At 66.9% G+C, this 20032-nt stretch overlaps 1 protein-coding gene across 1 annotated transcript; it reads right to left on the bottom strand.

The window, feature by feature from the left end:
• Positions 1 to 526: 526 nt before the first annotated feature.
• COL5A3 (collagen type V alpha 3 chain) lies at positions 527 to 19546 on the bottom strand. The gene is made up of 67 exons (XM_082496675.1): positions 19455 to 19546; positions 17453 to 17620; positions 17087 to 17300; positions 16836 to 16998; positions 16207 to 16329; positions 15889 to 16035; positions 14679 to 14783; positions 14438 to 14596; positions 14240 to 14287; positions 14089 to 14130; positions 13951 to 14013; positions 13682 to 13756; positions 13439 to 13522; positions 13305 to 13361; positions 13127 to 13180; positions 12985 to 13038; positions 12809 to 12862; positions 12622 to 12675; positions 12496 to 12549; positions 12367 to 12411; positions 12106 to 12159; positions 11904 to 11948; positions 11627 to 11680; positions 11470 to 11514; positions 11291 to 11344; positions 11146 to 11190; positions 10990 to 11043; positions 10832 to 10876; positions 10534 to 10587; positions 10195 to 10302; positions 10060 to 10113; positions 9918 to 9971; positions 9588 to 9632; positions 8896 to 8949; positions 8687 to 8731; positions 8457 to 8510; positions 8235 to 8288; positions 8102 to 8155; positions 7898 to 8005; positions 7651 to 7740; positions 7515 to 7568; positions 7223 to 7330; positions 6996 to 7103; positions 6572 to 6625; positions 6377 to 6430; positions 6121 to 6228; positions 5921 to 5974; positions 5738 to 5791; positions 5597 to 5650; positions 5425 to 5478; positions 5152 to 5259; positions 4916 to 4969; positions 4612 to 4665; positions 4351 to 4404; positions 4196 to 4249; positions 3934 to 4041; positions 3670 to 3723; positions 3530 to 3583; positions 3309 to 3416; positions 3144 to 3197; positions 2906 to 2941; positions 2731 to 2784; positions 2347 to 2590; positions 2100 to 2212; positions 1805 to 1873; positions 1439 to 1675; positions 527 to 1350 (listed from the first exon to the last, which is right to left on the bottom strand). Exons 1-67 carry the CDS (start codon positions 19531 to 19533, stop codon positions 1204 to 1206), a joined length of 5316 nt encoding a protein of 1771 aa, XP_082352801.1. The 5' UTR covers positions 19534 to 19546; the 3' UTR covers positions 527 to 1203.
• Positions 19547 to 20032: the final 486 nt, after the last annotated feature.

The raw sequence follows: 20032 nt of genomic DNA, 5'->3' as shown, positions 1-20032 counted from the left end.
CTCCTCTCGGGTCCCTGGGGATGGAGGTTTTGGGGACAAGGGAGGGTTGGGGGACACCCCCGGATCCCCTCTTCTGCCCCCCCCCCCCGTCCCCTCCTCGGCGTCCCCATGGATGGAGGTTTGGGGGCAGCCGGGGTGCCCCCACATCCCTGCCCAGGTCCCAACCCTGTCCCCCTGTCCTCCCATCCCCCCCTCCCGCCCCGGGGGACAGAGCCTTCCCGGTGTGTCCCCCCAGCCCCGAACCTGTCCCACGGGGAGACGGCGATGGGTGCTCAGGGTGGGGGGGCAGCTCTCTGGGACTTGGGGGGCGCAGGAGGGGCTGGCAGGGGGGCACTAGCTCACACCAAATCCCTGCCCGTGCCGGCCTCGCACGCCTTCGTGCAAGCGGGGACACGAGGCCGGTACCCTCAGGGGGGCCACGAACCCCAATTTGGGGTTTGCGCCTCCCCCCGCCCCACAGAAGCTGCCCCATTTCCATGGAAATCAGAAAGGATTCAGGGCGGGAGATGGTTTCGATACAGTCGGTTTATCGTACAGTAACTGCGACGGGAGCGGGGCTGAGCCTCACGCGTGGCCCCCAACCCCGTCCCGACCTCCCCACGTCCCCTCTGCCCCACGGGACGGACTCTGCCACCAGCGGGAATGATCCCCTCCCCCCCCCAGGGGGGCTCCCCCCCGCCACCCTCTCCCCCTAAGATGGGGGCAGAGCATTAGCAGGGGGGTGATGGAGGAGGTTTAACACCCCACACCGGGTCGTCCCCCCACCCCGGGTCGTGTCCTGGCCTGGCACGGGGACACCGGTTCCGTGGTGGCCAGGGAGGGGGCTGGATGGGGGCCCGGCTGGTGGCCGTTTGCGGTGTTGCCGTGCCGAGGGCACGTCCAGTGCTTCACTAAGGGGGTTCTCGGGGAGCGTTGTAGCACCACGGGGGGCGGGGGGGGATCTGGCTCGGACCCCCTCCCTATAGTCTGGGGCACTGTGCCCCCAGCTTTCCCCACCCCCACCCCAGGGAGCCGGCAGTATAAATAAAGGCGGGTGGGCCCGTGCGGGCAGGAGGTGGTGGCACTGCGGTGGCTCCGAGTCCTGAGTATGCCAGAGCAGGGCCTGGGTCACTGTCCCCGGCGTGGGGAGGGCGGCGGAGGGAGCGGAGATCACCCCCCTGGACCCCAAAGCCGTCCCTCCCCACACACTGTCCGGGGCCGCGTTCAGCCCATGAAGCAGACGGGTCCCAGCTCGAAGCCGAATTTTTGGTTGGCGTCCCCAAAATCGACGACGGCCACGTCCACGAGGGGCAGCCGCTCGACGCGGGACGAGGTCACCTCCAGCACCGTCCGCTCCTGGCCGTGGCGTCCCTACGGGAAGGCGGCAAACGTGGCGTTACGGGGTGCGAGATGAGCGATGGGGACGGAGACGCGGTGTCCTTGTGGCTCGGGGACTCACCTGACAGCCGTCGTGGAGGGCCCGGATGGGGGCGGAGGGGTGGTTGTGCCCCAGTTCCTCCTCGTTGGCGCCGCGGAAGCGCAGGGCACGGGCAAAGGTGGCGGCGCGGGCATCGTACCAGGCGGCAGCGTGCTGGCAGTTGAGGGTGAAGTTCTGGCGGGCGCTGGCGCTCAGGAGACGCAGGAAGGTGAGTTGGGTGACGGGCACGGCGTTGCCGTCCGCGTCCACGTAGGAGAACTGGGGACGGGGGGAGAAAAAAGAGGGGCTGAGACGCAGACACCCGCCTGCCCGGGGACTGGGGTGATGCTGCGCAGAGGGTCCGTCTCCCCCCGAACCCCTCAACGCCGGAGCACAAGGAGTTCCCACCTTCTTGCCCCTTTTGAAGGTGCTGTACCACGTCCCCGGCTTCTCCCTGTTCCAGGCGGCCAGTCGGACCTGGGGGGTGACAAGAGACGGTGGCGGGGGTGACAAGAGACGGTGGTGGGGGTGACAAGAGACAGTGGCGGGGGTGACACCTCTCCAACCCTCGGCCCCACAGAGCACGGGGAAAAATAAGCTTCAAACCGCTCCCTCCTTCCATCGTTTCCCAGTGCCGGGAGGGCTGGTGGAGGGGGATAGTTTTGGACAGGCAGCTCCTCTCCGGCCGCCGATCCGAACTCACAGCCTCAAATTTCTTCTCGGGGAAAAGACAGGTTTCGCCGCCGGCCGTGAAGTTACAGAAAACCCGGAAAGCGTCGCGGGAACAGCCCTGGTTGGGGTCAATCCAGTACTCGCCTAGGGAAGGACAGACAGACAGACGGAGAGATGGTCACGCCGCACGGGCACCGCCTGGCGTGATGTAAAGTCCGAGGGAAGAGGAGGTTTTGGTGTCCCCCTTCCCTCAAAGCGATTTCCCCAAAAAACCTCACCGTCCTGGAGGTGCGGGTGGCAAAGCTGCAGCTCCCGGCAGACGCGTGCGGGGCTCTCGGGGGTGCCCAGGGGCCGTCTGAGCTGCTCCACCTCCGTGCGCAGGGAGCTGAGGGACGCGTACACCTCCTCCAGCCCTTCGTAATCCGGGGGGGCTCTCTGCTCCCCCGGAGCCCCTTCGGTCGCCCGTCGGTGCCTCCTGCTCCGGCTCGAGGGCAGCGGTTCGAGCAGCTCAGCTGGACGGCCCTGGGACAGAGAGGGATGAAGGGGTGAGAGGAGAAAATGTGTGGCCAGGCAGGAGGATGAGGGGGGTTTGGGGACATCGGAGCCCTCCCGGGAGGGGACAGACATGAAGTGGTGTCTTGTCCAGAGCATCCCCTACTCACCGGTGGGCCTGGGGGACCGGGGGGACCTGTGTCACCTCGGGGACCCAGAGCACCCTGCAAAAGAAGGGGACTCAGCACCGTGGCATTTGCCGTCTGCGCCGGGTTCTCCCCTGGGAGCACATTAGGAGCTGCCCCCCGACCTCCGACCCTGTCCCCATCCCTCCCCAGTACTCACTGGTGAGCCTTTGGAGCCCTTCTGGCCCAAGGGTCCCTGCGGGGAAGAGAAGAGAGGAGAGGGGCGCTGGCCGGGCACGCCATGATCCCATGGCAGCTGCCCCCAACGCCTCCCGGGGGCTCAGGGCTTCCCCCTGCCCCTCTCACATCATGGGGACGAAGACCCTCGGGGTCTGCGGGGGAGTTGAGGGAAGGCAGGAGACCCTCAGCGAACCCACACAGCGCAGGCAGATACTCACCGAGAGCCCGGGGGGGCCGGGGGGCCCCGTGGGGCCGGTGGGTCCAGCCAGACCCTGTGGGTAGAGACAGCATCAACCCCTGTGCTCGAGGGGGCTGCGCCCCATCAGCCCCTGTACTGCGTCTCCCCCCCGGCGTTCATCCCAGGGGAGACCCCAAATACTCACAGGATCTCCTTTGGGTCCTGGGGGGCCCTGGATGCCCGGGAGCCCCTGGTCTCCTTTCTCACCCATCTCTCCCGGTGGGCCAATGAGCCCAATCAGTCCGGCGTGGCCCTGGGGACGAAGGACAGCGTCAGGCAGCCCCCTTTCCCACGGCGAGGGGGGCTCGGGGTACGAGTCTGGGGTGAGAGACCCCAGCTCCCGCCACGACCATCCCCTTTTCTCACCTTATCTCCCTTGTGGCCGGGGTCTCCCTTGAGGCCAGGCAAACCCACGGGACCCTGAAAGAGGCCACCAGGGTGTCACACACTCCGGATCGTACCCAGCTCGGACCACCCATGCGCAGGGCTCGCTCAGCGTGACTTACCAGGGGGCCGGGGGGTCCTGCTTGTCCCGGAGCCCCCAGCAAGCCTTGTTCACCCTGGAAGAGACTCGGTGTGGGACAGGACCCCGAGGCTAAGCCCCCCCAAAACACTCCTCCAAGCCGCAACCTGCCAGGCTGCAGCCATGGCGCCTGCGGGGACGTCCCCCGGCTGCAGCTGGCGGGGCCTTCGGGGACACGGGCAGCCCCACATCGGCACAGAAACATCCTCCCCGTAGACCCCGACTCCCCCGTAGCCCCCAGACTCACGGCAGGGCCAGGGATCCCGCGCAGTCCTTCGGAGCCCGGCTGTCCCGGTGGCCCCTGTGCCCCCACAGGACCCATCTTCCCTGGTGGCCCCTCAGTGCCGGGCTGTCCCTGGGGACAGGAGGACAGACAGAGCTGAGGGTGGCACCTCTCGGGACTCAGCCCCATCTCTCCAGAGGGGAACTCTGGTCCTGCCCCAGTCTGGTGGAGGCTTCTGGAGGGGAGTGGGTTTGGGGAGCCCTGGGGTGTACCGGCCACCACTCACCTTGGCACCCTTCTCGCCCTGACGGCCTTCACGCCCCATCGGTCCCACAGGTCCCTGGATGAGGGGACAGAGACACCAAGAGCCAGGTCCGTTCGCAGTCCCACTTCACCCCACACCGTCCCTCCCCATCTCATCCTCACCCTTCTCCTACTCACCCTCCGTCCAGGGGGACCTGGGGGACCCGGCTCCCCTGATGCTCCTGGTGGACCCTGAAACGAACCCAGTGGGAATTTGGGGTGAGGGGAGAGTCTCACAGCCGGGACTGGGGGGAAGCACGGAGGGGAAGGGATGCGTAAGAGTCCTGGGAAGCAGCACAGCTCAGCGAGAGCCCCTCAAGCCCCCCAGCCCTGGGTGGTCCCGCTGGGAATGCGACTCCCCCTCTCTGCAGCTGTGATACCCCCAGCTGCCCCACTTACCGGCAGACCGGGGTCCCCGCTGTCACCCTTCTCTCCAGCGGCTCCGTCCAGACCCTGTGACACAGGGGAGGGTGAGGACTCACCTAGCTGAGCCCCCCCCGAGCCCACCCTTGGGCTTTCGGGACACCGGGAAGCACCAGCAAGGCAAAGCAGGGAGAGAACCGCTGTGTCCTGGCACCTCCCAACCCTATCACCACCTCAGGGTGACACCAACGGGTGACACCAGAGTGCCACAGGGGACAACGGGTGCTGGCTTTCTGTTCCCTGGCTTAGTCCCGCTAAAGGGTGAGCATGGGCTACTCACCGGCACGCCGGGGTCTCCGGGGGGACCGGGATCACCAGGGAAGCCGATAGGACCCTGCAGAGAGAATGGGACACCAGTGTGGGACTGGGAGGAAGCCCCAGACCTTCTGCATGCTGGGAAAGCCGAGGCAGGGACGGGGACAGGGATTAGTGCCTGCAGGGCTATCGGAGTGGCTCGGGGATGCAGGGGCTCGGGGCAGCACCCCACACCTCTCTGTGCCTCGTTTCTCCCCTTACCAGGTTGCCTTTGGCTCCATCCTCTCCTGGCGGACCCTTCTTGCCAGGGGGTCCGGCTGCTCCCGACTGCCCCGCGTCTCCCTTCTCCCCCACATCCCCTTTCACACCCTGCAGAGGGATGGGGGGGGTCCCGTTAGAGCAGGGAAGAGGTAGTAAAATGTTCACCAGGAGCTCTGCCTGTGCTTTCCATGACCAGCAAGAGCAGGATTTTCCCCCCCACCTCTCCTTCTCTTGCCCCTAAAAGACACCTCCGTTCTCTTCTGCGATACTCACGGGTGGTCCGGGCTCCCCCGGGGCTCCGGGATCTCCCGCTTCACCCGGTTCACCCTGGGTGAGAGAAAAGCAAGGGGGCAGATGCTGCCGGGTGCTGGGTGGTGGCGGGAAGCTCTGCCCACCCCCAGCACCCAGACTGAGCCCCACGTCACCCTTCCAAACGTGGGCTTACCTTTTCTCCCACGGCACCCGGCTGTCCCACGCCACCTGGCATTCCCTGGGGGCCCTACAGGCAAGAGGATGGGGGTTACCCACATGGGGGGCAGCCCTTGCACCCGGCAGCCCCCACCGAGCCCCCCAGGGCCGTACTCACCTCAGCACCGCTGGGTCCCTGCGGCCCACGGGGTCCTGGCGCGCCGGGGGGGCCCTGTGGGGAGCACAGAGGTGGGGGTCAGACTGCAAAGGGCAGCTGAGCCGTGTGGGGGAGAGGGAGATGTGGGGAGGTGGAAATGGGGCAGGAGGTGGAGGGGGAGCAGTGGGCATGGGGTTTCCTTACCATGGGGCCAACGTGTCCGTTCTCACCCTTCTCGCCCGGTGGGCCTGGCATGCCCTGAGGGGAGCGCAGGTTAGCACGGGGGGTCTGGAAGCCCCTCGGGTAAAGCAGAGGGTGCCTCGGGCCAAGCAGAGCCCAGAGCCACACACCCCTTGTCCCCCATTGTCCCATCAGACCCAAGCCCACCCCTCTCCGCTCCTTACCTGCAGGCCAGGGGGACCGCTCAGGCCAAGGTGACCCCGCGATCCCTCATCTCCTTTCTGCCCAAACATCCCCTGCTGCCCGCGGCGCCCCGGCTCCCCGTCCGCTCCCTGCAAAGGGAAAGGTTGGGGTCAGCACCGCCTGCCCCACAGACACCCCAAAGTGTGGGTGGGAGGGCAGGGAAGGGAGCTAAGAGGGAAAGGTGGGGTTAAGTGGAGGGAATAAACAGGGTGGGAAGGGTGCTTGGCACCCACTCACCGCGGGGCCGGGGTGCCCGATAGGTCCCTGGATTCCTGTCGGTCCCGGGGGGCCCTGTGGGACAGGAGCACCCACATAGGGTTTAGGGCAGCTCCCAAACATCTCCTGTGCCACTGCTCCCATCTCCCGCCACTCCCGGAGCCGCTCTGCCCCTCGGAGAACCCTCCGTGGGCAGAGCAGCCCCTTGGCACTCACCGCCTCGCCCTTGTCACCTTTGCTGCCCTTCTGTCCGGGAAGTCCCATCTCACCCTGTCGCAAAAAGGGAAGAGAAGATGGTGAGAGCCGGCGAGGAGGGAATGCCGGCAGCCAGGGAAAGCTGCCATGGCTGGGGAGCCACGGCCAAGGAAATCCCAGCGCTGGGGAAACCTGCCACCACCTGGGAAGCAGTGCCAAGGAAGCCTGCCAGGACCAACAGCCCGCTGCCGCCCGGGGAATCCTCGCTCCCGGGAAGCCATAGGGGAAACCTGCCCCATCCGGCAGGTCCCTCAGCCCTGGGATGTGTCCTCTGCGAGGGGATTTGTCCCCACTGCCCATCCCGGGGTGCGTTCCCTGCGCTGTGGGTAGTGAAATGCCAAGGAGCCACTGCTGGAGGTGCTGACTTGTTGTCCCCCTGACTTACCTTGTCCCCATCTTCTCCGGCGGGACCGGGGGGTCCGCCTGGGCCCGGCAGTCCCACGGGGCCCTGGATCCCATCGTGCCCAGCCGGACCCATGGGACCTCGTTCACCCTGCGGGCAGGAAGGGGAAGGGCTGAGGGCACGGCTGGCCGGGACCCACGGGAGACACAGCTTGTCCCCGCGCTGCCCCATACCCTCACGCCTCATCCCACACACCCTCTCGCACCTACCGGGGAGCCCTTCTCGCCAATGGGACCGGGGGGGCCCTGTGCACCCCCCCGGCCCGGCAGTCCAATGCCTCCAGCAGCCCCCGTGGGGCCTCTCTCTCCGGGGGAACCCTGGGGAGATGAGAGAGGTGGGGTGGAGGGAAGAAGGTCCCCACAGTCTTCCTCCTCCCCCAAAAAGTCTTCATCTACAAGGATTTCAAGCAGGGTGGCAAAATTGCTCCGCAAGTTTATATATTCCAAAGGACACCCCAAAACTCCAAAGAAACCCTCAAATATCATGAGGCTTTGTACTCACTGTAGGTCCAGGGGGACCAGGGGGACCTTCCCCACCCTTTAAGCCAGGTGGACCCTGTAGGAGGGCAGAGAAGATGGTTAGAAAGGACCCTCTTTCCCTCTCCCAGGACCGTATCCAAACCTGGGACAGCACTGACCATCTCTCCGGGTGCCCCCCTCGTGCCGGGAAAACCATGAATGCCCGGGGGGCCGCTCTTACCGGGGATGCCAGCGGGACCAGGGTCACCCTGCAAGGTGGAGAAGGAGTACCAGAGGACTTTGCTCCATCCCCACCAAGCTGGGAAGAGCCCCCGTGCCCCGCAGAGTTCAGAGGGGACCCAGCCCCGCTTGGCTCTGGCTTGCGGTGGTCCGGGTGAGCCGTCAGACCCCCGGTGCGGCTCCTACCTTGGCTCCTTCTCGGCCAGCAGCTCCGGGAAGGCCCTGTTCCCCAGGGGGGCCAGGGGGACCTGGGTGCCCCCTCTCTCCTACAGGCCCCGTCTCACCTGATTTACCCTGTGGGGTGAGAACAGGGTGAGCTTCTGGGGGTCCCTCCATCCCACCAGGCTCACGTCAAGACAAACACCTCCTGCCTCCATCTCCGGCACTCACCTGGGGTCCCACCACCCCTGTGGGGCCGGGGGGGCCGGTTTTGCCATGAAACCCCTGCAGAGGAGAGGAGAGGTTAATGCTGGGTATCACCAGGCGTCCCACCCTCCCTGGCAAAGGGAGGCAGGGGACTCACCGGCTCGCCACGCTGCCCCGGGTGTCCTGGCAAGCCATCCTTCCCGGCAGGACCCTGGGCAGGAGCAGAGGTAACGGGGTGGGGGATACGGGCTGCGTAGCTGGGCTCTCCCCTCCGCTACCTGCGCCCCATGGGGCACAGGGGGAGGAGGTGCCAGCCCCCCACATCGTCTCAAGCACGGGCAGGACCAGGGCAGGACCACGTGCAGACATCCCCACTTACAGGGGGACCTTTCGTTCCTGGGAAGCCGTTGGGTCCCTGTGGACCTTGGGGACCCTGTGGGAGGGAGAGAAAACCCACAGTTAGCAGCAGAGGGGCTTTCCCCATGGCCCCTGCAGCGCCCAGACCTGCTCCCCGTGCCCGGCACCCCGTTCTCCCCATGCTTGGTCCCTTCCTGGGGTGCCTTTCAAGGAGCACATCCCTCTGCTGTGCATCAACCGCCCCCCACTTACCTTCTCTCCCACTGCGCCGGGGGCCCCGTCGTGGCCAGGATCTCCCTGGGAAGACAGAAACAGGCTGAAGACGCCAGGGAAGACCCCCACCCTCCCCACCACCCCACATCAGACCCACTGCCAGCACCCACAGCCAAGGGACCCTGAGTACAGAGGGCAGACGGGGACGTGGGGGACAGCGGGGACCAAATGGCCAGGCTCCCACCTACCTTTGGGCCGGGTTTCCCCGTGGGACCGGGCAGACCTCGCTCCCCTGGGAGGCCCTGCGCAGGCAGGAGGCAAAGAGTGGGGTGAGAAGGTGTGGGGCAGGGAGTGGGGCTGCCAGCGGGGTGAGGAAAGGGGAAACGGGGCTGGAAGTGGGGGGAGTGGGGTAAGGAAAGGGGAAACGGGGCTGGGAGTGGGGTAAGGAAAGGGGAAACGGGGCTGGGAGCGGGGTAAGGAAAGGGGAAACGGGGCTGGGAGCGGGGTAAGGAAAGGGGAAACGGGGCTGGGAGTGGGGAGAGTGGGGCTGGGAGTGGGGTGGGGAGCTGGGGGACCGGACTGGGAGTGGGGCAGGGAGGTGGGAGGGACAGCATTGGCTCCAGGGTTGTTCCCACGGGACACAGTCGGAAGTTTGGGATCTTGTTGTTGTGGGAAATGACCATCTCCAGCCTAATTGCCATGGGATACCAGCAGGCTGTGGAGCATGTTGTCATGGGATACAGCAGACCCCAAGCTCTGTTGCCATAGGTTACAGCCGGCCCTAGGATGCTTGTCGTGGGATATAATCCACCCGGGACCGGTTGTGGTGGGATGCAACTGGGATGGTCACGGTGGGATACAGCCGGCCCTACTGTGGTCACCAGCCACACGGGGTGATTCCTGTCACCCCCAGCTCAGCACCGGGGCTGTAGTTACTCACCGGTGGCCCTCGCTGTCCCGTCTGCCCAGCCTGGCCGGCCTTGCCCTGCAGGGAAAAGGGAGGTGGTGGGGAGAGCAGCGCGTGGGGCAGCCCCCCACTCACCCACGGTCCCCCCCACGTGGCCCACGAGGGGACAGAGTGCACCCAAGCGCATCTGCGGGAGGGGGACATGGGAATGGAGAGGGCCACGGCGCTGGGTCCCTTCCCCGGCTCTGAGCTCAGTCCGGCCCCTCTCTGACTTGCAGAGCGGGTGGCAGAGCAGGATATGGGGGACAGAGAACGGCCCGGAGGGATGGAACAGGGTGACACAGAGGGACAGGACTGACTCACCCTCTTGCCTTTCTCTCCCGCCAGCCCCATGGGACCCTGGAAGCCAGTGGAGCCCTAAGAAGAGAGAGAGAATAAGTGATAACCCAGGGCTGATGAGGCACCTGGGGTCCTGGGGATACCCCAAAAGCTGCTCCGTGCTCACCTTGGGGCCCTGGCGCCCGGGATAGCCCGGGAGACCTGGCACTCCCAGCTTACCCTGCAAGGGAGAGAGCAGAGATGAGCCACAGGCTACAAGGGACACGGGGACAGGGATACAGGGACACAGGACTCCCCTCACCTTCTCGCCTGCGGGGCCAGGAGCACCCGGTTCCCCAATGAGACCCGTCTGCCCCTTCAGCCCCTCGGGGCCGTCCTCGCCACGGGGGCCCAGCAGGCCCTGGTCACCCTGGAACGGTAACGCAGAGGTGCGGGGAGCATGCTGCCGGGGGGACAGGGCTGCTCCTTCGGGTCCCCAGCTGTCCCCACAGAGCTGTGTCACCCCCTCTCCCCCAGCTCCATCCCCCCCACCACCCCCAGTCCTGCAGGCCAGCCAGCAAAACCCCACGGGGTTTTGTGGTACCTGTGGCCACCCCACACAGCCCTGATGAGGAGACCCCCACCTCGGGACCCCACTTACCCTGTCACCCTTGGGGCCCATGTCCCCCTTAAAGCCGGGGAATCCATCTTCTCCCTGAACAAGAGACACATTTTGGGGGGACCGAGACCGCGTTAACTCTGGTGCAAGCCCCAGATGGGGTCACAGTGTGGGGCTGAGCCCCAAATCCCAACACAGAGGGGTTACCCACAGCTGCAACCCAGGCGTCCCCCCACCCACAGCTGTCTCAAGGCAAGGACGAGTGCCCCCCAACACCAGGGACCCACAGATGCCACAGGACAAGGACAGCCCCCTCTACTGTCCCTTGTCCCTCTCTTACCTTCTCCCCTTTGCTGCCCTTCAGGCCCCGCACCCCAAAAGCTCCCTGCAGAGACACAGAGGGGTTGGAGGGGAGACCCCAGCCTGGGGGACACCGCCTGACCCCCCTCTCCCCGTTGTGCCTCGTCAGAGTGCGGCGGAGGGGGAGGCCGTGCTTACCTTCACCCCACGGGGTCCTGGATAGCCGACGGGACCAGGGGCACCCACAGGGCCCTGGGGACAGAGCGAGAGTCAGCAAAAACGGGACACCCCCCCTTGGAAAATGGACCCTTTTCCCCCACCCAGGGTATGATACGGGGGGATTGGCCCCCTTACCTGGAGGCCCTTCTCTCCGGCTGGCCCTTCTCGGCCGGGGTGACCCTGTGGGGACGCACAAGAGGTGAGCCCCAAGCTGGGATGGTGACGCTGCCCTGTGGTCCCCACTCTGCCAGGGACCCCACAGCCCCTCGCCGGTACTCACCGGGGGTCCGTCAGCCCCGGCCACACCCTGTATTCCAGGCTTCCCCGGCGGACCCTGAGCGAGAGGAGGACATGTGGGGACACAGAGGGACTCGGGGACACCCCTGCGGCTCCCCAGCACCTGCTGAGAGCTGGAGGCAGCTCTGGAACTCCCTCCATCCACGCTGGGTCCTGCCTCACCTTCTCCCCTGGTAGCCCGACGGGGCCCTGGGGGCCGGGAAGACCCTGCGAGAGAACACATCGGGGTGCTGGGAAGGGACTGAGGGAGCAGCCAAGCCCCCAGCCCCAGGGGAACACCCCCAGCCCCAGGGGGATGCCCCCATCACCTCTCACGTACCTGCGGACCTGGGTTCCCTTGCTGTCCCGGGGGTCCCGGCTCCCCGTGGATTCCCTGGAAGGACAGAGAAAGTCCATTAGTGCAGCACAAAGGACCCCAGGATGTGCCACCCCGACCCTCGCTGCACCCCCATGCACCCTCCCTGCCCACGCACCCCACGAGCGCACAGGGGCAGCTCTCGCCCCAGCCCTGCCTCCCCCTCCCTGGAGCATCCCAGTCTCCAGCTGGCTAATTTGGGCTGGGTGCTCCCAGGGCGGGGGGCTCCGCTGACACCCACCACATTGCCTTTGGGCCCCGGCGCTCCGTCGATGCCACTGGCACCCTGCGGAAGAAGGAGGGAGGGTCAGGGTGATGCTGCGCCCCAAGGTGACGCCGTGCCAAGGACGACGCCGTGTCCAGGTTGGACGGATGACAGAGAAAAATCCTCTTTTCCCAAGGTGGGGACAGATGGACAGACAGGCAAGAGCGGTGTCTCATACCGGTGGTCCGGGGGGTCCGGGGGAGCCGCGTGAGCCGATCAGGCCTCGCATACCCTAGGGCCAAGGACAGAGAGGTCAGTGGGGGCTCGGACAGCAGCACTGACCCCAGCACCCCGTATTTCCCGGTGTGGGGGAGTCCAGTGCCCAAATCTCCTCCAAAAAGCCACAGGAAGAAAGCCAGAGGCCAAGCTTGCCCCCCACTGCTCCTGGGGCTGGGGAAGAAGCCAGGTCAGGCTCCCGGTGCCGGCAGCAGGTACTTACAGGTTCCCCAGGCTGCCCCCGAGGTCCCGGGAGACCATCTGGGCCCTGGAGAGGACAGAGCGGAGCTGAGCACATCCCTCCAACACCAGCAGGACCTGATCCTTCCCCATCCCGCCCCACGCTCCTCACCTTGGCACCTTTCTCCCCGGGGGGGCCCGCTGGTCCTGGCTTCCCCACGTCACCCTGCAGAAGAGAGAGGGTGAGGCAGCATGGGGACAGCGGTGGCAGGAGGGGACACAGCGCGGTCTCACTTACCCTGTGGCCCTTCTCACCCGGCAGCCCTGGCAGCCCATCGAAGCCCCTGTCACCCTGTGGGATAGGATAAGTGTAAGGCTGAGCCCATGTGTTCCCTGCCCTTGTCGCACCAGGACCCGGGTGTCCTGGTCCCCTCACCCTGCTGCCAGCACCCCCAGCAGCACCGATACCACCCCACGCATGATACCTTGGGTCCGGTTTCCCCCGGGAGACCCCTGGCACCATCTGCTCCAGCACGACCCTGCAAGACAAGTCAAGGGGGTGGCGGCTCGGAGTCCCTCGGGATGGAAAAGGGGCACCTCGGCATGTGACAGCGGACCAGAACATTTGGGGGAGGCAAAACCCTAACCCCTCAGCGCTTACCCGCCGGCCCAGCTTCCCCGGCGGCCCCGGTGGTCCCTGCATTCCCCGGGGACCCTGATGGAAAAGAGGGGAAGGCATCAGGGCCGGGTTTGCCTGCAGCCTGCCAGGGAGACCCCGCACAACCCAGCCCAGCAAGACTTACCCGTGGCCCCATGTCCCCTGCATCTCCTTTCAGGCCCGGGTGTCCAGGTAGACCCTACAAAAACAAGAGAGTGTGGAGACGCACCCATGAGGGTTTGCACCATGCGGAGATGTGCCCGACAAGGTGCATTTTAGAGGGGCGGGCACCCCGCAGCAGTCTCCACGCTGGCCATACTCACCAGTGGTCCCGGGCGGCCGGTCAGCCCCATGGGACCTGGGGGACCCTTCATGGCAAGCTGGGGAGAGAAGGGAGGAGAGGGTTGAGGGGGAGCGGGGAGGTTGGGCAGGGGGGGCTCCTCGCGGGGGTCCTTACCTTCGCCTGCTGCAGGATCGCTTGGGCTTGGGCTTCTTGGAAAGAGACGGTGGGACCCTTGAGGGAGTCTCCGCCAAATTGGAACTGGGGAGGGGAAGGAGGAGGGTGAGGGATAGGGGGAACTACTGGGCCCCAGCCCTGGGGACAGTCAGCTCTGTGTCACCTAGAGAGTTGTCCCCTACCAGACTCTGTGGGGAGCAGGCGGGAGGGTCCCCAAGGGTCCTGTCCTGTCCCAGCACTTACCGGCAACATGATCATGGTCCCTGCCGGGCCACGGATCCCGTCAGCTCCCGGCAGCCCCGGCCGTCCCGCGGGACCCTGGTGGAGAGAAGAAGGGGGGGATAAGCCGTCATCGCGCTGGCAGAAGGCAGGCTGTCAGGTCGGGGCTTGCAGCTCCATCACCCTGCACGCACGCCGGCATGCACCGGCAGGACCGCCGGGACGCCTGCGGCCCCAACCCTGCCGCGGGGGCAGCTCCAGCCCCATCACAGCCCTCCCCGTCTGCTCCGTACCTGATCTCCGGGGTCCCCGGGCAGACCTGGGAGTCCTGGTGGTCCCAGGGGACCTGTTTCCCCCTGCAGAGAACACAGAGGCATGTTAACGCTTTGTCATCTCTCAACCCCTCCCCAGAGCAGCCCCTCGCTTCTCACCGCAGGTCCTGGGGGTCCCGGCGGCCCCTCGAATCGCCAACCCTAAAGAAAAGAGCGAGCCCCGTCCCGCAAAGTGTCACAGACGGGTGGCCCTAGGGTGCCACAGAGGGCCGAGGGCCACACGTCCCCAGGGGGGCCATGCCATACTCACTGGCTCCACGATGGCTGGCTCGCCCTTCTCCCCCTTCAAGCTGAGCTCCTGAAAAACACCAGGGTGAGGAGAAACGGCCGAGAGCTGGGCTGGGGTGAAGGGCTCCAAACGGGCTACATGGCTCCTGGACACCGTACCGTGGGCCCGGCTCAACCAGCCATAGCTGGGGGTGTCCCCAGTCCTTGTCCCCAGCGTTACCTGCGGAGCCTGGATGACCATCTCCTCCCGCTCAGCGGGGCCAAACCGCTCCTGGCTCGCAGGATCCCCGTCATAGTATTCATAGCCCGGCGCCTCCGTGCTGTCAGCCCCAGCGACTCCGTCCTCCTCAAGTTCAAGCACGAGCTCCTCGCCAGTGTCCTAAGGGACGAGGAGATGTTGGGGGTGCAAAGAGGTAGGGGGGATCTTCCCTGCCTGCCCCAGCCCCCAGCCCTGCTGCTACCTCGAAGGGGTCGGTGCCATTCAGGGTGACGCTCACGGTAGTGGCGAGGCCGGAGGGGACGGGCGTTGGGGAGCTCTCCTCCGCAGACGGTGTCGGCGTGCTGGCCTTGGGCGATGCGGAAAGGGCGCAGGGTGAGGAGGGGAGTGCTGCGGCAGAGGGAGGCGCTGGCCCATGACCCTTGTGGGGTCCCACAGGCTGGCAGGGCCAGGGGATGCCCCTCTTTTTTGGGGGGCCACGGTCAGACTCGGGACATCCCCACCCCACTAAAGCCCCTGTGTGGCTTTGGGACACCAGAGCCATTCCCCTTTTGGGACTCCCGCTCCTCGGGGACCGCCGGCAGAGGGGAAGGCAAGCCAGGGCTCGGCAGCTGCTGCTCTCAGTTGTGGGGGCGGCAGTTTCCCCACACACCGGGGCTGCACGGCCCCTGGCTCTGAGCAGCACCTGGAACATGGCCACCCTTTGCCGGGTCTCTCCGGTCTGGCTCGGCCAAGGCTGACTCATCGGCAAGGAGGGGCCACCGTCCCCGGGCCGCCCTTGGCCGGCGCTGCCGTTCCCAGCTGCAGCCGTGACCCATTTCCAGAGCCAAAGAGGCCGAAGGCAGAGGCGGGGGGCTGCCTCCTGCCCTGCCCCAGCGGCTCCACCCAGGGGATCCCCACCAGCTCCCAAGACACACTCCGCAAGGCCAGGAGCCGTGGGGATGGCTCAGCCCCAGGTGCCAGCGGGATCAGCATCCTCGCGGGGATGCGCTGGCTGCACGGGCTCCCCCGAATCCCGGGAAGGAGCCGTTCTGGCCAGAGCCCTGCAGTCACGTCCAACAGACCCAAAGGTCCAGCTCCATGGGGGCCAGAGTGGCTGGAGCCAGCCCGCTTTGCCCCAGACTGTGCAAAAATGAGGTTGGGAGTCGCTTTGTATGCAAAAGGCCACGTGTGGCACAGCACGAGCTTCGCGCACAAGCACTGCCAGCTCTGGGACGCATCTGGGTCCACCTCAGGTTATGCACACCCGGAACCGCTCTGCTTTTAAGCTGGATTTGGGTGCTGGCCATCCCATCTCAGTGTGAGGAGCCGAGCTGCGGCACGGCACTGGCCGGCAGGCGCTGGCGAGCTGCGAAGCTGGCACGCCGCAGCCAAACGCAAGCAGCAGGTTAGCGGAGCTGGGTTAACCAGGGCGGGTTAAGCAGCCGCAGAGGTGGGTTAGTCACGCTCTCTACCTGGCTGGCCACGACGGAGGGCACAGAGGCCTCGTGCTGCTCCAGCAGCTCCTTGTTCCTCCTCTTCTTGCCCTTCCCCTTGCGTTTGCCTTTCCCCTTTCCCTTCTTCCCCTTCCTACGTGGGGCAGCTGTAGGCTCCGGGCCACTCTGCAAGGGGCAGCGCCGACGCCAGCGGGGAGAGAAACGGGGGTGTCAGGGGCCCTGGCAGCACCCCTCCACCATGACACCAAGCCTGGCAGCATCTCCATGGGCTGCCCGGCTGGGTGGGGGCTCCCAAAGGTCCCCCCAACTTTTTTCCTTCCCAGTTTGGGTGCTTACCTCCTCTGGGAAAGGGGCCAGGAGGGGGTAGAGCAGGGGCTGGTCGCAGGCTGGCATGTAGAGCTGGCAGTAGGAGCGGGCGGCCTCAGGGTCGGGCACGATGAGCAGCTGCTGGACATCACCCTGCAGCAAAGGAGAAGGAGGGAGCAAAAAGGAGTGGATTTTCTGCCCCCTCCCCCCATATCTGTATGCCGGGCCAGTCGGGTGCCCACACGCATCCCGGACACGCGTGCTGGTGCTCACGGCCAGCCCTGTCCCCGCAGCAGCCAGAGGGTCTGTGGATGGCTTGGGGACACCCCCTTGGCCGGGTGGAGGGTGCAGGGGGGACAAGGAGACAAAGAGACCCTTGTCTGCCTGCTGGGGACAAAATGGGCGGGGGGGGGCACAGCCCCACTCGCCTCAATGCCGCCTCTTTGCCTGTGGCCCCTGACATTTACAGCGGGCAGGAATGCAGGGAGGGGAACGAGGTCACCCCACAGGGATGGGGACACCCCATGGGGACAGAGAACAGCCCCCAGTTCCTCTACCAACCACGGTAAGTGGGTCCCCCTCCTTCCCCAGACCCCTCACTACCAGTGCTGCGGGACACCGGGGGGGGCTCTGGCACAAAGATTTGGGGAGGGACCCACCTCGAACACCTCCTCATCCAGGAGGCGGGCCCCAAAAATCGTCACCCCTTCAGTGCTAACGAGGGGCTGAGGTCCCCGCTCCAACGGCAGCGTGGCGAGGAGGTGACAATCCACCAGCAAGGAGACATTGGTGCCCTCCACAGCCAACGCCACACGGTGCCACCTGCGGAGATGAGACTCGGTCGCAGCGAGAGGGGTTGGAGAGACCCCCTGTCATCGTCGTGTGTCCCCCCCCGTCCCCGGCCACTCACCTGCCATCGGCCAGGTTGACCCTGCGGAAAACGGGGTACTGTTCGGGGGCCGGCCGCCCCTCCTGGTCCTCGTAGAGGAAGACGGGCGAGAGTCCGATCTCCACGCCCAGCTGCTGCACGCCTCGCTCGTCGTAGATGGAGAGTAGGAAAGCTTGTCCTCCGCGCCGGGCACGCACCGTGGCCAGGATGGAGAAATCCTCAGGGAAAGAGCCATCTGCAACAGGGAAGAAACCATCAGGCTGAGCCCCCCCCAGTGCACCCCAAGAAGTGGCTCTGCACCCCGAAAAGGGGATGTTTGCCCTCAGAGCGACTCGGTTTGCACCTCGAGGTGAGCTCGGCGGCTCCTGCGGCCGCCCGCTGCCATACCGGGGAAGAGCTGCCGGGTGGGTGCGCTGAGCTGGGTGCGATTATCCACACGGAAAGCGAAATCGGGGTCTTCGGTCCCCGGGCGCTGCGAGCAAATCCCGGCAGTGACAGAAACGCCATCCCGGCCATCCTGCATGCCCAACGTCTGTAGTACGTCCACGGGCACTGCTGAGGGATGAGAGGGGGACCTTTCAGGGGGTGGGAACCCACCAGAGATACCCCGGCTACTCTCTGTGCTTCCAGCCGGGGACCGCTGCCGCATCCCCATCCCCCCTGCCTGCCTCTTGCCAAGCCGGGCCGGCCCGGTGCCAGGCAGCTGTGTGGGCCCAAGGTCCGGTCCCGCAGCCGCCAGATTCCTTCACCGCATTCCTCCGCCCCCAGCCCTGCTCCGACACCCCCACGGCACGGGTGAACCCCGTGGGGTGGGAGGGCTCCGTCACCCATGGGAGACCCCCCTCCATCACCCCGAAGCACAGCCCGGCTGCACCCAACTGGGGGTGTAGGGAGAGGGTTGGGGGTGCTGCCCTCTCTCCGCAGGGACCCCCAATCGTCGGCTGCGTCCAGGAGCGTGGAGAGTTAATCCGGCACAGCCAGGTGTGCATGGCGGGGAGGGTGGGTGCAGGTTGGGGGAGATGACTACAGCCACATCAGAGAGCACCGGGGCCCCCCACCTGGGGCAGCACCCACCCTCCGTGCCGGAGAGATCTGTCTGGGCAGGCCAGGCAAGGGGGGATCTGAGGATGGGGCGGGGGGGATGCAATTCCTCCTGGGGCTCCCCAAGGTGCCCCCCCCAAAGCCAGCTGGGACACCCCACGCACGAGTGGGGACACGGCAAGCCAGGGCCAGGCTGGGAACGGGCTGACCCCAGCCATCTCCCAGGCCCTCCTGACCCCAGCACATGGGTCCGGTTTCCTGCCGGTGCTCCCGGGGGAGAGCCGTCACCCGGCCGTGGCGTGTCAGGCTTCGGGGCTCAGGCTGGGACCCTCCCCCCCAGTACAGGGCTGGTGGGTGGCCTTGGAGTGGCTGTACTGGCCAAGCCTCGCCGGATGCCAGACCCGGGCGTGGGCGGCGTGGGGAGCTTGGGGAGCTGAAGAGGGGGACACACGGGGGTGCCGGCAGCTCGGCATCACTCTCGGTAAAGCCAAGGGGTAGGGTGCGGCGAAGCTGGGGGGAGCAGGACACCCCCCCCCCCCCCCGGCCTCCGGGATCCCTCACCGGTGCTAATCCCCGTTATTCACGCTTCAGGTGCTCCCCCAGACCCGCCCCCCTCGCTGCCCCCCAGCCAGACAGGGGATCCAGACCCCCAGTTCCCCGCACCCCCCCGCACCCCTCGCCCTGGGGGCAGCACCCCTGACAGGGCACCCCCAGGGGAGCACCCCTGCCCTGGGGGGAGCACCCCAACCGAGTGACCCCGGAGGGGAATACTCGAACCGAGGGACCCCGGGGGGGAGCACCCCTGCCCTGCGGGGAGCACCCCAACTGAGGGACCCCGCGGGGAGCACCCCTACACCGAGGGAGCACCCTTATCCCACAGGGAGCACCCTCTCCCCACAGGGAGCCCCCTCCCACTAAGGGATATGGAGGGAGCACCCCCCAAGGGACCCACGGGGAACACCCACACCCCGGGGGGGGGGGGGGTGGTGTCCCCGTCACCGGCTGTGCCATCCCACGGCCGGAGCCACGGGGGACCCCCAGAGCCCCATATCGGTGGGTCGCCCCCAGGGTGCCACTCCCCCCCCCGGGGTGCCATGGGGCCCCCCCGGGCCCTGTCCGTGGTGCTGAAGGCGGAGGGACACCCCCCCACCCCCACCCCCAGGGGGTACCCCACGCGTGACAGCCCCGGAGATCCCACGGGGACTCCCCCCCGTTCCCCACGGCGGGTCCCGTGATGCTCAGCCCGCTGCTGCTCCCCACCGACCCGGGGAAGGGGGGGAAAGGGGGCGAGCGGGGACACGCGTGGGCGTGGGGTGTCCGTCCCCCCCGTCCCCCCGGTACGCGTTACCTGCCCTGGCCGGGGGCAGTCCCTGCAACACGGCGAGGAAGGCGGCGAGAAGCGCGGTGGGGACCGGGCGACCCTCCATGCCCGGCCCGGCGGGTGCCCGGTACCCGGTACCGGAGCTCGTAGCCCGCCCTGCCCGTTCCAGGCTCGTCGAGGGCTGCGGGGAGGGGAGGGGAGGGGAAAGGAGGGGAGGGGAGGACCGGGGAGGACCGGCCCCCCCAGTAGCCCCCGCCTCCCGCCCGGCCCGACCCACCGGAGGGCCCCGGGACCGACACCGGGAGGGCGGGAACCGGCTGTGAACTCCCACCGCCCCAAACGGTGCGGGGGATCGAAGGGAATCCCCAGCACCGAAGAGGGGGTTTGGGGTACAGAGCCCCCCACTGTGCTCCCAGACCCACAGCAAGGACGGTGGGGTTTAGGGTGCAGAGCCCCCCAACCTGCTCCCAGACCCACAGAGAGGTTTTGGGGTACAAAGCCCCCCCCTGTGCTCCCAGACCCACAGCAAGGACGGTGGGGTTTAGGGTGCAGAGCCCCCCAACCTGCTCCCAGACCCACAGCGAGGTTTTGGGGTACAAAGCCCC

Source organism: Vanellus vanellus (assembly GCF_965231255.1).
Source record: "Vanellus vanellus genome assembly, chromosome: 30".
In the NCBI taxonomy this organism is placed as follows: Eukaryota; Metazoa; Chordata; class Aves; order Charadriiformes; family Charadriidae; genus Vanellus; species Vanellus vanellus.
The sequence above is the reverse complement of the archived record's forward strand: the minus strand, read 5'-3'. Positions and strand labels throughout refer to the sequence as shown.

Excerpts from the sequence above, each read along its gene's own strand:
- COL5A3 (XM_082496675.1), bottom strand. The coding sequence starts at position 19,533 with ATGGAGGGTCGCCCGGTCCCCACCGCGCTTCTCGCCGCCTTCCTCGCC. Across the intron at positions 12,676-12,808 it reads CGGGGGAAACCGGACCCAAG|GGTGACAGGGGCTTCGATGG; the intron begins GTATCATGCGTG and ends CCTATCCCACAG. Across the intron at positions 12,412-12,495 it reads CCGGGGAGAAAGGTGCCAAG|GGCCCAGATGGTCTCCCGGG; the intron begins GTGAGGAGCGTG and ends TGTCCTCTCCAG.